The sequence below is a fragment of the Salmo trutta genome, chromosome 4 (genome assembly GCF_901001165.1).
Source record: "Salmo trutta chromosome 4, fSalTru1.1, whole genome shotgun sequence".
NCBI lineage: Eukaryota > Metazoa > Chordata > Actinopteri > Salmoniformes > Salmonidae > Salmo > Salmo trutta.
Genome location: NC_042960.1, coordinates 66,267,623 through 66,283,267, shown reverse-complemented (window position 1 = coordinate 66,283,267; position 15,645 = coordinate 66,267,623). Strand labels below are relative to the sequence as shown.

General features: G+C 41.7%; 1 protein-coding gene across 3 annotated transcripts in view; it reads left to right on the top strand.

The window, feature by feature from the left end:
- The window catches only part of ano5a (anoctamin 5a), an 80,665-nt gene that overhangs the window by 42,531 nt on the left and 22,489 nt on the right, over window positions 1-15,645 (top strand). For 2 of the 3 annotated variants that reach the window (XM_029751859.1, XM_029751861.1), the window contains 9 exons: window positions 168-290; window positions 1,028-1,189; window positions 2,229-2,348; window positions 7,490-7,605; window positions 9,680-9,814; window positions 13,157-13,262; window positions 13,835-13,895; window positions 14,400-14,551; window positions 15,548-15,628. In XM_029751859.1, coding sequence (XP_029607719.1) covers window positions 168-290; window positions 1,028-1,189; window positions 2,229-2,348; window positions 7,490-7,605; window positions 9,680-9,814; window positions 13,157-13,262; window positions 13,835-13,895; window positions 14,400-14,551; window positions 15,548-15,628 — 1,056 coding nt within the window. The remainder of the gene's footprint in view (window positions 1-167; window positions 291-1,027; window positions 1,190-2,228; window positions 2,349-7,489; window positions 7,606-9,679; window positions 9,815-13,156; window positions 13,263-13,834; window positions 13,896-14,399; window positions 14,552-15,547; window positions 15,629-15,645) is intronic. The other variant, XM_029751860.1, reaches the window with a different exon arrangement.

The following is a 15,645-nucleotide window of genomic DNA, read 5'->3' as shown; positions in this document are numbered from 1 at the left end:
CCATCTGTCCATTTCACCATCTCCACATCTCGCCATCCCACCATGTCACCGTCTCTCCATCTCTCCATCCTACCATCTCTCCAAATCTCTCCATCTCTCCATCTCCCCATCTCTCCATCTGTCCATTTCACCATCTCCACATCTCTCCATTTCTCTCCTCCAATCAGGAGTCAGATGACGGTAAGACATACTATGTGAAGATCCACACTCCATGGGATGTGCTAGCCACCTATGCCGATGTCCTCAAGATCAAGGTTCCCTTCAAAGCCAACGACATCCCCGCCCACAAGGTACAGTATGCAGCCAGGTATCCGAGTGGTTAGACAGGCGAGCCAGCAACCAGAGGGTTCCCAGTTCCAATCACAAAACTGAAAGGAAACATCTGGTCAGGACACATTTCCATAGACTGTAGGGAAGATCTGTTTGTGCTCTTGCTAACTCCATTGCTTTCATTGTCAAGCCAAACACAATTGGCCATCAGGCTACAGTAGGAATGTAAAACTAGCCCTCAGGATAGGAATGTAAAACTAGCCCTCAGGATAGGAATGTAAAACTAGTACTCAGGATAGGAATGTAAAACTAGCCCTCAGGATAGGAATGTAAAACTAGCCCTCAGGATAGGAATGTACTCAGGATAGGAATGTACTCAGGATAGGAATGTAAAACTAGTACTCAGGATAGGAATGTAAAACTAGCCCTCAGGATAGGAATGTAAAACTAGCCCTCAGGATAGGAATGTACTCAGGATAGGAATGTACTCAGGATAGGAATGTAAAACTAGCCCTCAGGATAGGAATGTAAAACTAGCACTCAGGATAGGAATGTAAAACTAGTACTCAGGATAGGAATGTAAAACTAGCCCTCAGGATAGGAATGTACTCAGGATAGGAATGTAAAACTAGCCCTCAGGATAGGAATGTACTCAGGATAGGAATGTAAAACTAGCCCTCAGGATAGGAATGTAAAACTAGTACTCAGGATAGGAATGTAAAATGATAAATATTCTTAAAGTCTCCTCTTCCACCAGGACATTCCCATGAACTGGCTGTTCACTCCCTTCCGTCTACCGAACCACATTATGAATCCTGAACCAGACTACTTCACCTCACCCTTCAACAAGGAAAAGATTGACTTCTTCCTTATCGATGACAAGGAGACCTTCTTCCCTCCCTCTGTCCGCAACAGGATAGTAAGTACTGCACCGTCATTAGGGTTTATTATAGGAGAATCAAGTGGACTGTCATTAGGGTTTGTTATAGGAGCATCAAGTGCACCGTCATTAGGGCTTGTTATAGGAGAATCAAGTGCACCGTCATTAGGGCTTGTTATAGGAGAATCAAGTGCACCGTCATTAGGGCTTGTTATAGGAGAATCAAGTGCACCGTCATTAGGGCTTGTTATAGGAGAATCAAGTGCACCGTCATTAGGGCTTGTTATAGGAGCATCAAGTGAACTGTCATAACACTTATTTCTTATCATAGATTTAAATGTAGCCATTCAAGGTATTCCTGTAAATATAGTGGCTTCTAGAATGAATTAATAGAATATTAAACTTTCACCTCTCCTTCTACAGGTGTACTAATGACCTTTCACCTCTCCTCCAGGTGTACTAAATGACCTTTCACCTTTCCTCCTACAGGTGTACTAATGGCCTTTCACTTCTCCTCCTACAGGTGTACTAATGACCTTTCACCTCTCCTCCTACAGGTGTACTAAATGACCTTTCACCTTTCCTCCTACAGGTGTACTAAATGACCTTTCACCTCTCCTCCTACAGATATACTAATGACCTTTCACCTTTCCTCCTACAGGTGTACTAAATGACCTTTCACCTTTCCTCCTACAGGTATACTAATGACCTTTCACTTCTCCTCCTCCAGGTGTACTAAATTACCTTTCACCTCTCTTCCTCCAGGTGTACTAAATGACCTTTCACCTCTCCTCCTCCAGGTGTACTAAATGACCTTTTACCTCTCCTCCTCTAGGTGTACTAAATGACCTTTCACCTTTCCTCCTACAGGTGTACTAAATGACCTTTCACCTCTCCTCCTACAGATATACTAATGACCTTTCACCTTTCCTCCTACAGGTGTACTAAATGACCTTTCACCTCTCCTCCTACAGATATACTAATGACCTTTCACCTCTCCTCCTCCAGGTGTACTAAATTACCTTTCACCTCTCCTCCTCTAGGTGTACTAAATTACCTTTCACCTCTCCTCCTCCAGGTGTATTATATCCTGGCCCGCTGTGCGTACCACAAGGAGGACAGTGATGACAAGAACAAGAAGGGCATCAAGCGCCTGCTCAACAACGGGACCTACGGGGCTGCCTTCCCACTACATGATGTAAGAAGCTACTGTATAATAGTGACCCTTTTCCTGGTGGCTAAAACAGCTTTGCCCTCTGGGCTCTTGTTGGGCCTAATGGTATGCACATATGCCATTGAGTATCTGTGAAGTCGTTAAAGGCATAGTGCGTGCAGTATAAAGGACTTTAAAGGTAGTTTTCGGCGAGCCAATGCGCAGAGACATAAAGATGAGTTCATCTGACTCTGGGGGAAGTAGAAAAATGGCTTGATTGCCAGAATCTCGCGTCATCGCTTTAATGTTGTGGGGGAAAGGAAAGTGAAATAAATCGATTTTTTTTTGTGCACAATGTGCTCTCTTTGTGTTTAATACAATAATTCCATGTTTAGAAGACAGTTGGATATGTGGCTACTGCGACTGAAGCTCATTTGTAATTGAACTGATCCAACCATTTTCTCTGTAACAAAACTGACCCTATTATCATCACCTTTGGATGTGAGACACGCATGTTATGGATGAACAGTAGGACCATGACACTAATGACATCTATCCAGTAGGACCATGACTCTATAAATGACATCTATCCAGTAGGACCATGACTCTATAAATGACATCTATCCAGTAGGACCATGACTCTATAAATGACATCTATCCAGTAGGACCATGACTCTATAAATGACATCTATCCAGTAGGACCATGACTCTATAAATGACATCTATCCAGAAGGACCATGACTCTATAAATTACATCTATCCAGTAGGACCATGACTCTAATGGCATCTATCCAGTAGGACCATGACTCTATAAATTACATCTATCCAGTAGGACCATGACTCTAATGGCATCTATCCAGTAGGACCATGACTCTAATGACATCTATCCAGTAGGACCATGACTCTAATGACATCTATCCAGTAGGACCATGACACTATAAATGACATCTATCCAGTAGGACCATGACTCTAATGACATCTATCCAGTAGGACCATGACTCTAATGACATCTATCCAGTAGGACCATGACTCTAATGACATCTATCCAGTAGGACCATGACACTAATGACATCTATCCAGTAGGACCATGACTCTATAAATGACATGTATCCAGTAGGACCATGACTCTAATGACATCTATCCAGTAGGACCATGACTCTATAAATGACATGTATCCAGTAGGACCATGACTCTATAAATGACATGTATCCAGTAGGACCATGACACTAATGACATGTATCCAGTAGGACCATGACTCTATAAATGACATCTATCTCTCTGTTTGTATCCAGTAGGACCATGACTCTAATGACATGTATCCAGTAGGACCATGACACTAATGACATCTATCCAGTAGGACCTTGACTCTATAAATGACATCTATCCAGTAGGACCATGACTCTAATGACATCTATCCAGTAGGACCATGACACTAATGACATCTATCCAGTAGGACCATGACTCTATAAATGACATCTATCCAGTAGGACCATGACTCTATAAATGACATCTATCCAGTAGGACCATGACTCTATAAATGACATCTATCCAGTAGGACCATGACTCTATAAATGACATCTATCCAGTAGGACCATGACTCTATAAATGACATCTATCCAGTAGGACCATGACTCTAATGGCATCTATCCAGTAGGACCATGACTCTATAAATTACATCTATCCAGTAGGACCATGACTCTAATGGCATCTATCCAGTAGGACCATGACTCTAATGACATCTATCCAGTAGGACCATGACTCTAATGACATCTATCCAGTAGGACCATGACACTATAAATGACATCTATCCAGTAGGACCATGACTCTAATGACATCTATCCAGTAGGACCATGACTCTAATGACATCTATCCAGTAGGACCATGACTCTAATGACATCTATCCAGTAGGACCATGACACTAATGACATCTATCCAGTAGGACCATGACTCTATAAATGACATGTATCCAGTAGGACCATGACTCTAATGACATCTATCCAGTAGGACCATGACTCTATAAATGACATGTATCCAGTAGGACCATGACTCTATAAATGACATGTATCCAGTAGGACCATGACACTAATGACATGTATCCAGTAGGACCATGACTCTATAAATTACATCTATCTCTCTGTTTGTATCCAGTAGGACCATGACTCTAATGACATGTATCCAGTAGGACCATGACACTAATGACATCTATCCAGTAGGACCATGACTCTATAAATGACATCTATCCAGTAGGACCATGACTCTAATGACATCTATCCAGTAGGACCATGACACTAATGACATCTATCCAGTAGGACCATGACTCTATAAATGACATCTATCCAGTAGGACCATGACTCTATAAATGACATCTATCCAGTAGGACCATGACTCTATAAATGACATGTATCCAGTAGGACCATGACTCTAATGACATCTATCCAGTAGGACCATGACTCTATAAATGACATGCATCCAGTAGGACCATGACTCTATAAATGACATCTATCCAGTAGGACCATGACTCTATAAATGACATCTATCCAGTAGGACCATGACTCTATAAATGACATCTATCCAGTAGGACCATGACTCTATAAATGACATCTATCCAGTAGGACCATGACTCTATAAATGACATCTATCCAGAAGGACCATGACTCTATAAATTACATCTATCCAGTAGGACCATGACTCTAATGGCATCTATCCAGTAGGACCATGACTCTATAAATTACATCTATCCAGTAGGACCATGACTCTAATGGCATCTATCCAGTAGGACCATGACTCTAATGACATCTATCCAGTAGGACCATGACTCTAATGACATCTATCCAGTAGGACCATGACACTATAAATGACATCTATCCAGTAGGACCATGACTCTAATGACATCTATCCAGTAGGACCATGACTCTAATGACATCTATCCAGTAGGACCATGACTCTAATGACATCTATCCAGTAGGACCATGACACTAATGACATCTATCCAGTAGGACCATGACTCTATAAATGACATGTATCCAGTAGGACCATGACTCTAATGACATCTATCCAGTAGGACCATGACTCTATAAATGACATGTATCCAGTAGGACCATGACTCTATAAATGACATGTATCCAGTAGGACCATGACACTAATGACATCTATCCAGTAGGACCATGACTCTATAAATGACATCTATCCAGTAGGACCATGACTCTATAAATGACATCTATCCAGTAGGACCATGACTCTATAAATGACATGTATCCAGTAGGACCATGACTCTAATGACATCTATCCAGTAGGACCATGACTCTATAAATGACATGCATCCAGTAGGACCATGACTCTATAAATGACATCTATCCAGTAGGACCATGACTCTATAAATGACATCTATCCAGTAGGACCATGACTCTATAAATGTCATGCATCCAGTAGGACCATGACTCTATAAATGACATCTATCCAGTTGGACCATGACACTAATGACATCTATCCAGTAGGACCATGACTCTATAAATTACATATATCCAGTAGGACCATGACTCTATAAATGACATGTATCCAGTAGGACCATGACACTAATGACATCTATCCAGTAGGACCATGACTCTAATGACATCTATCCAGTAGGACCATGACACTAATGACATCTATCCAGTAGGACCATGACACTAATGACATGTATCCAGTAGGACCATGACTCTAATGACATCTATCCAGTAGGACCATGACTCTAATTAAATGTATCCAGTAGGACCATGACTCTATAAATGACATCTATCCAGTAGGACCATGACTCTAATGACATCTATCCAGTAGGACCATGACTCTATAAATGACATGTATCCAGTAGGACCATGACTCTATAAATGACATCTATCCAGTAGGACCATGACAGTATAAATTACATGTATCCAGTAGTACCATGACACTAATGACATCTATCCAGTAGGACCATGACTCTATAAATGACATCTATCCAGTAGGACCATGACTCTAATGACATGTATCCAGTAGGTCCATGACACTATAAATGACATGTATCCAGTAGGACCATGACAGTATAAATGACATCTATCTCTCTGTATGTATCCAGTAGGACCATGACTCTAATGGCATCTATCCAGTAGGACCATGACTCTATAAATGACATCTATCTCTCTGTATGTATCCAGTAGGACCATGACTCTAATGACATCTATCCAGTAGGACCATGACACTAATGACATCTATCCAGTAGGACCATGACACTAATGACATCTATCCAGTAGGACCATGACTCTATAAATGACATCTATCCAGTAGGACCATGACTCTATAAATGACATGTATCCAGTAGGACCATGACTCTATAAATGACATCTATCCAGTTGGACCATGACACTAATGACATCTATCCAGTAGGACCATGACTCTATAAATTACATCTATCCAGTAGGACCATGACTCTATAAATGACATCTATCCAGTAGGACCATGACACTAATGACATCTATCCAGTAGGACCATGACTCTATAAATGACATCTATCCAGTAGGACCATGACTCTAATGACATCTATCCAGTAGGACCATGACTCTATAAATGACATCTATCCAGTAGGACCATGACACTAATGACATCTATCCAGTAGGACCATGACACTAATGACATATATCCAGTAGGACCATGACTCTAATGAAATGTATCCAGTAGGACCATGACTCTATAAATAACATCTATCCAGTAGGACCATGACTCTATAAATGGCATGTATCCAGTAGGACCATGACTCTATAAATGACATCTATCCAGTAGGACCATGACCGTATAAATTACATGTATCCAGTAGGACCATGACACTAATGACATCTATCCAGTAGGACCATGACTCTAATGACATGTATCCAGTAGGTCCATGACACTATAAATGACATGTATCCAGTAGGACCATTACAGTATAAATGACATCTATCTCTCTGTATGTATCCAGTAGGACCATGACTCTAATGACATCTATCCAGTAGGACCATGACACTATAAATGACATCTATCTCTCTGTATGTATCCAGTAGGACCATGACTCTAATGACATCTATCCAGTAGGACCATGACTCTAATGACATCTATCCAGTAGGACCATGACACTAATGACATCTATCCAGTAGGACCATGACTCTATAAATGACATCTATGTCTCTGTATGTATACAGTCTCGGTACTGGAAGGCATCCAGAGACCCCAACAGTGAGAGTGAGAGATTCAGCCTCTACAAACACTGGGCCCGGTTCTTCAGTTTCTTCAAAGAGCAGCCTCTCAACTTGATACGGTGAGAACACAACATAACACAACATGACACAATACAACACTCCACACACAGAGAAGTGTACAAAGCTCTCCCTCGCCCTCCATTTGGCAAATCTGACCATAACTCTATCCCCCTGATTCCTGCTTAAATTAAAGCAGGAAGCACCAGTGACTCGGTCTATAAAAAAGTGGTCAGACGAAGCAGATGCTAAACTACAAGACTTGTTTTGCTAGCACAGACTGGAATATGTTCTGGGATTCTTCCGATGGCATTGAGGAGTACACCACATCAGTCACTGGCTTCATCAATAAGTGCATCGATGACCTAGTCCCCACAGTGACCAGAAGCCATGGATTACAGGCAACATCCGCACTGAGCTAAATGGTAGAGCTGACGCTTTTGTCGTGACTTTACTTTCATGAATCTGATGACTGTTATTTATTGAATCAACTAACTATGTTTAATTGTTACCTGATTAAACTAATCGTGTAACAATTAACTCATAACGAATTTGGGGCACCACGAGAGCAGTTGTTTAAATAGTTACCATCTCCGGAATTAAACTCTAAAGGTCTTTACATATCCCATCCATAAAACAGTCAACGTATTAATCATTACCTCTTATCATATCATCATTCTGAACAGTCGTAACCTTCTTGGATCTGCAGAATAAACATACACACTTAACACATGAGAAAAGGGTCCCTAGCGGACTAACACAACATATTACAGCTAATCAGTCGTACCAGTGAATGTCCGAGAGGGGGGGGTTTCTCCTCTCTCCACCTCGTGTTGATAGTCACGGTTTGACCCACTTTACACACGCAGCTGCAGCCTGGCGATGTTCTGGTCTAGTCTGGGAGGTGAGTTATTTTCTTCACCTCGTGTTGAGGTTCTAAGTTCCAAGCATTTCAACCGTGTAATATGTATATGTACATGTTACCTCAATTACCTCGACTAACCAGTGCCCCCGCACATTGACTCTGTACCAGTACCCCCTGTCTATAGCCTCACTACTGTTAATTTATTGTTGCTCCTTAATTATTTGTTATTTTTCTATTTTCTTCTTTATTTCATTTTTCATTTTATTTATTTATTGTTTATGTCAGTTTATTTAGTAAATACTTTCTTATCACTTATTATTTTCTTAAAACTGCATTGTTGGTTAAGGGCTTGTAAGTAAGCATTTTACTGTAAGGTTCTACACCTGTTGTATTCTGCGCATGTGACAAATAACATTTGATTCGATTTTTTTCTCATCCCGACTCCCGACACGTTCATTACTATGGGACAGCGGGATATCGAATTTGAGTATTGAAACATTGTTGCAAATGTCGGAGAGACAGACAGCAAGGTTGATATAAATCTCTGCTGTTGAAAACTAAATATTAGTCTAAAAGAAATGTGAGATAATGTCTAGATGCTTTTTATAGTGGAGATCAAGTTTATAAATTGCCTGGCTGGGCTGATGAGACAGTGGATTGCGCAGTCAGATGGAACAGAGTAAATAGGCATTTTAACTTCATAGATTTAGCAGGTGGTAACTTGTGGAATAGACACCAGCTGGAATGAGGCTTTAACCAATCAGCATTCATTTTTACATTTACATTTTAATCATTTAGCAGACGCTCTTATCCAGAGCGACTTACAGTAGTGAATGCATACATTTCATTTCATACATTTCATTTCATGCATTTTTTTGTTTGTTTTTGTACTGGCCCCCTGTGGGAATCAAACCCACAACCCTGGTGTTGCACACACCATGCTCTACCAATTGAGCCACAGGATTAGACCCACCCGTTAAATAATCCAACATACACGAACCCCCTACGTACAGTGACAGACCTTACAGTATATTTCCAGAGAGCTTGATTGCTGTAAACTCTGCAAGCTGAATTCACCTTTAAAAGTAAACTGCAGTGCCCAGGTCATTAACTGTAACTGCGTCTGCCCATTATTTTTAGACACTAGATAGACCTGACCTGGAGTTCACAACCTGCTTGTTGTTGTTTGATTGGTTGTGTTGTATTTCCCAAAACAGGAAGTATTACGTGGAGAAGATGTTTGATTGGTTGTGTTGTATTTCCCATAACAGGAAGTATTACGGGGAGAAGATTGGGATCTACTTTGCCTGGCTGGGTTTCTACACTGAGATGCTGTTCTTCGCTGCAGTAGTAGGCCTGATCTGTTTTCTCTATGGATTGTTCACCTTCGATGATAACATCTGGAGGTGAGGGCCCCTGAATCCCAATTCAACCCCTAGCCACTAGCCCCTTACATTTGTGTTGTGTAGCCCCTAGCTCCTATCCCCCTTGTGTAGCCCTTAGCGCCTATTCTCCTATCCCCAATCCTGTTGATCTGAGAGGATTGTTGGTGTAAGCTGTATCTAGTGTAATTACTATACATTTCTACGTTGTCAGATTGATACGTTCAATGATTGGGACTGACTAATAATTCTAGCTAAGGTGGCTAAGAATGTAGCTCATATGTTTTGATACAGTTAGACCTACACTACCGGTCAAAAGTTTTATAACACCTACTCATTCAAGGGTTTTTCTTAATTTTTTAAATATTTTCTACATTTGTAGAATAATAGTGAAGACATCAAAAACTGTATGAAATAACACATATGGAATCATGTAGTAACCAAAAAAAGTGTTAAATCAAAATATATTTTATATTTGAGATTCTTCAAATAGCCATCCTTTGCCTTGATGACAGCTTTGCACACTCTTGGCATTCTCTCAAACCAGCTTCCAGAGGTGGGACCAAGTCATTGTTTTACAAGTCACAAGTAAGTCTCAAGTCTTAGCACTCAAGTCCCAAGTCAAGTCCCAAGTCAAGACAGGCAAGTCCGAGTCAAATCTCAAGTCAAGACCGTCAAGTATCAAGTCAACTCTCAAGTCCTAAACTTTGAGTTCCGAGTCCTAAACAAGTCATGTGCTCTTCACCAAGTGTAATACCATTTCATATTTTTAACAAGAGTAATAGTTAGTATATTACATTTACGCAAATCATGAATGCTTTTAAAAATATCTATATATTTATTACTTTCCAAATAAACTTTCTATTTCCATGGAAATACATGGGTAGCCATGAGAAAGACCCCCCTCCCTCTCTCTCTCTGTGACAGCGGGAGAGGCGTGGTAGGCTGGGTCGGGTCGTGTGGGGTGGTTGCATAGAAATACATCACCTACAACAGCCTTTGCCGTGTAGAATAGAGAATCGAGTGCAGATCTATATATTGCATTTCTATCTGGAGAACTGTATCTGAATGCGCTGCCTCAGATGGAATAAGCCGCCGTTCTTCATTCATTATCAATGGAGAAAAGCTCAAAACTGCGGGGGACAGCAGAGAGGAGGGATGGTGGGATTTGTGTGAAGCATAAACACAATCAGAGGTTCAAGCACTCGCCGTAATCAGCAGGTTAGGAAGAGTACACAACCATTCTAGGAGGCACTCTGCCACAAATGTGCTCATTTGATCTTTTCCAGCTCCAAACGTGGTGGCGAGTCAATCTGCAAGTCTAATCTAGGCAACCAGTGAGGAGCGCACATAACAATACAGGTTCCAGACATCACAAGCCAGCAAAAAGAAACTCATGAAACAAGTTACACACACTCATAAACACACAACCTCGTGTGATGGATCGCTGTTGGCTATGTTAGCCACGACTTACCGTTCTTTGTGCAGCTTCAAATGTCGAACAAAGTTGGAAATTGTTTCGCCTCCGTCTGTAATTTTCTTCCCGCATGTTTTGCAAGTTGCAATACGTTTTTTGTTGATACAGGGTCGTCTTTATATCCGAAAATAATAATTTGGGGTATCATCATTCCAAGGGCTCAATCTGAATTCACCCGCTGACGTTCCTCTGCACTGCCACGCACAATTTGATTGGCTGCTGTCTGATTCAAACTGTAATCCGTTAAATGAAGAGTTGATGCGCTGCACACTTTTTTTAATAGCATCATTTTTAATATTTGGGCTTGGGGAGGGTATCAAGTCAGGTTGAGTCATAAGGCTCAAGTCCAAGTCAAGTCACGAGTCATTGGCGTTAAAGTCAAAGAGGTTTGCAAGTCATCATATTTGTTACTCGAGTCTGACTCGAGTTCAAGTCATGTGACTCGAGTCCACACCTCTGCCAGCTTCACCTGGAATGCTTTTCCAACAGTCTTGAAGGAGTTCCCACATATGCTGAGCACTTGTTGGCTGCTTTTCCTTCACTTTGCGGTTCAACTTATCCCAAACCATCTGAACTGGGTTGAGGTCAGGTGATTGTGGAGGCCAGGTCATATTATATAGCACTCTATCACTCTTCTTCTTGGTAAAAATAGCCCTTACACAGCCTGGAGGAGTGTTGGATCATTGTCCTGCTGAAAAGCAAATGATAGTCCCACTAAGCCCAAACCAGATAGGATGGCGTATCGCTGCAGAATACTGTGGTAGCCATGCTGGCTAAGTGTGTCTTGAATTGTAAATAAATCACAGACAGTGTCACCAGCAAAGCACCCCCACACCATAACACCACCACTTCCATGGTTTACGGTGGGAAATACACATGCGGAGATCATCCATTCACCCACACCACGTCTCAAAGACATGGCGGTTGGAACCAAAACTTTCAAATTTGGACTCCAGACCAAAGTACACATTTCCACCAGTCTAATGTTCATTGCTCGTGTTTCTTGGCCCAAGCAAGTCTCTTCTTCTTATTGGTGTCCTTTAGTAGTGGTTTCTTTGCAGCAATTCGACCATGAAGGCCTGATTCACACAGTCTCCTCTGAACAGTTGATGTTGAGATGTGTCTATTACTTGAACTCTGTGAAGCATTTATTTGGCCTGCAATTTCTGAGGCTGGTAACTCTAATGAACTTATCCTCTGCAGCAGAGGTAACTCTGGGTCTTTCTATCCTGTGGCGGTTCTCATGAAAGCCAGTTTCATCATAGCACTTGATGTTTTTTGCGACTGCGCTTGCAGAAACGTTCAAAGTTATTGAAATGTTCCGTATTTACTGACCTTCATGTCTTAAAGTAATGATGGACTGTCGTTTCTCTTTGCTTATTTGAGATGTTCTTGCCATAATATGGACTTGGTCTTTTACCAAATAGGGTTATCTTCTGTAACCCCCCCCCCCCCCCCCACCCACCCACCTTGTCACAACACAACTGATCACCAGGAAAGAAATTCCACAAATTAACTTTTAAGAAGGTACACCTGTTAATTGAAATACATTCCAGGTGACTACTTCATGAAGCTGGTTGTGAGAATTCCAAGAGTGTGCAAAGCTGTCATCAAGGCAAAGAGTGGCTATTAGAAGAATCTCAAATAAAAAAAATATATTTTGATTTAACACTTTTTGGTTACTACATGATTCCATATGTGTTATTTCAGAGTTCTGATGTCTTCACTATTATTCTACAATGTAGAAAATAATAACAAATTAAAAAATGTTTTGATTGAGTAGTTGTAAAACCTTTGACCGGTAGTGTAAATCATGACATCGTGACGCTATCATTTAGATTGCTTTGAAATCTCTTTATGTCATTCTCCATCATTCTTCGTTGTTTCAGTAAAGAAATCTGCAGTGAGGAGATTGGAGGCAACATTATCATGTGTCCGCTGTGTGATAAGACGTGTGGCTACTGGAAGCTCAACTCAACGTGTAACTCGTCCTGGGTAAGAAGTACACCCAGGCTGTGCACTATGAAGATATAAAGATGATCATTGTTTTAGGGCTTCCGAGTGGCGCAGCGGTTTAAGGCACTGCAACTCTGGTTCGCATCCAGGCTGCTTCTACATCTGCATTGCTCGCTGTTTGGGGTTTTAGGCTGGGTTTCTGTACAGCACTTCTGTATAGCACTACATCCGTTGATGTAAAAATTGGTTTATAAATGCATTTGATTGATTGATTGATTGATTGATTGATGTAACAATGTAACAAATAATCATCATAGTAAAAATTAAAAAATGTTAATTTGTTCATTTTGTAGACACATAGTTTTCGATCCTTATGTTTTCTTCTTTTAAGACATGTTATTTTATCTATGAACTTACTCTGGTTTTTCTGTTTTTAAGACATGTTATTTTATCTATGAACTTTGGTTTTTCTGTTTTTAAGACATGTTATTTTATCTATGAACTTTGGTTTTTCTGTTTTTAAGACATGTTATTTTATCTATGAACTTTGGTTTTTCTGTTTTTAAGACTTGTTATTTTATCTATGAACTTACTGTTTTTTCTTCTTTCAGCAATCGCATATGTTTGACAATGTGGGGACAGTTTTCTTTGCCATATTCATGGGGATTTGGGGTAAGTGACAGGCACTGAGTACTGTAACTGTGCATGACTAGACCTGAGTAGCCCCTAGTGGCAGCTGCCCATAGCTACAACTGGAAAACAGACATTCTCTTGGAGTACTATTGTACTTTATAACAGCGGAGCCTCTCTAGCCTGAAGTCAGGACCTGTTTACAGTTACATGTTTTACATTTTAGTCACTTACAGCAGCGATTAGGGTTAAGTGCCTTGCTCAAGGGCACATCGGCATATTTTTCCACCTAGTCGGCTCAGGGATTTGAACCAGCGACCTTTCGCCAAACATATGACGCGGAGAGTGTACCCAGCCTACAGCCTCATCTGTATGAATGCTCTGTCATGTGGGTGAATTCCTACTGAATATAGCGGACACTGAAGGGATGAGTGATATCTAACACAATGCTAAACTATTGCTAGTAAAAAAATTCAGTTCTACCAAGCCTTTCCACAGAGTGTCCTTTTGGCCTAACTCTTGTCTCCTCATCCTGTCCTTTTGCAGTGACTCTGTTCCTGGAGTTCTGGAAGCGTCGGCAGGCCCGGCTGGAGTATGAGTGGGACCTGGTGGACTTTGAGGAAGAGCAGCAGCAGCTTCAACTACGACCAGAGTATGAGATCAAGTGTACCAGCCGCAGACTCAACCCCGTCACACAGGTGCTTGTGTTACCATCACTTACCTGCATCATAACACTGGGTTAGGGGTTAGGTTTAGGGGTTAGGGTTTTAGCGTGGTGTTAGGGTTACGACCAGAGTACGAGACCAAGTGTACCAGCCGCAGAACCAACCGCGTCACACAGGTGCTTGTGTTACCATCACTTACCTGCATCATAACACTGGGTTAGGGTTAGGGGCTCGTGTTACCATACACAGGGGCTTGTGTTACCATATTGTTTCTGTGCATTTCATTGTTGAATGCTATACAAATAATACAGTGTGATTTTTCTATTGCACTACAGTTTATATTCTAGATACATATGTTTATGTTTGGATTTGGCTACAAACAACATTGCTGATGAAGCTTGAGTAATTTAGAGGCTTAGACAAACTGTTAAAAGACAAGTAGGACATGGATAAAGAGGGCTGTTACTTCACCCTCCATCCACATCCTCATCATCCACATCTCCTCCCGCCACATCTCCTCCCGCCACATCTTCACCCGCCACATCTCCTCCCGCCACATCTTCACCCTCCCGCCACATCTTCACCCTCCACATCCTCACCCTCCACATCCTCACCCTCCACATCCTCACCCTCCACATCCTCACATCTTCACCCTCCACATCCTCACCCTTCACATCTTCATCCTCCACATCCTCACCCTCCACATCTTCACCCTCCACATCTCCATCCTCCACATCTCCATCCTCCACCTCCTCATCCTCCACATCTTCATCCTCCACCTCCTCACCCTCCACATCTTCACCCTCCACATCCTCCACATCTTCATCCTCCACCTTTTCACCCTCCTCATCCTCCACATCTTCATCCTCCACCTCCTCACCCTCCACATCTTCACCCTCCACATCCTCCACATCTTCATCCTCCACCTTTTCACCCTCCACATCCTCCACATCTTCATCCTCCACATCCTCACCCTCCACATCTTCACCCTCCACCTCCTCACCCCACCTGTCTGTAACTGTACTGTAGGAGGAGGAGTGGGTCCTTGACAGGACGGCAGCTGATCTAGTGGGCAAAGTGCTCCTGTGTTGGGCCACCGTGGTGTTGTGGGTAAGACTGGCACAGAG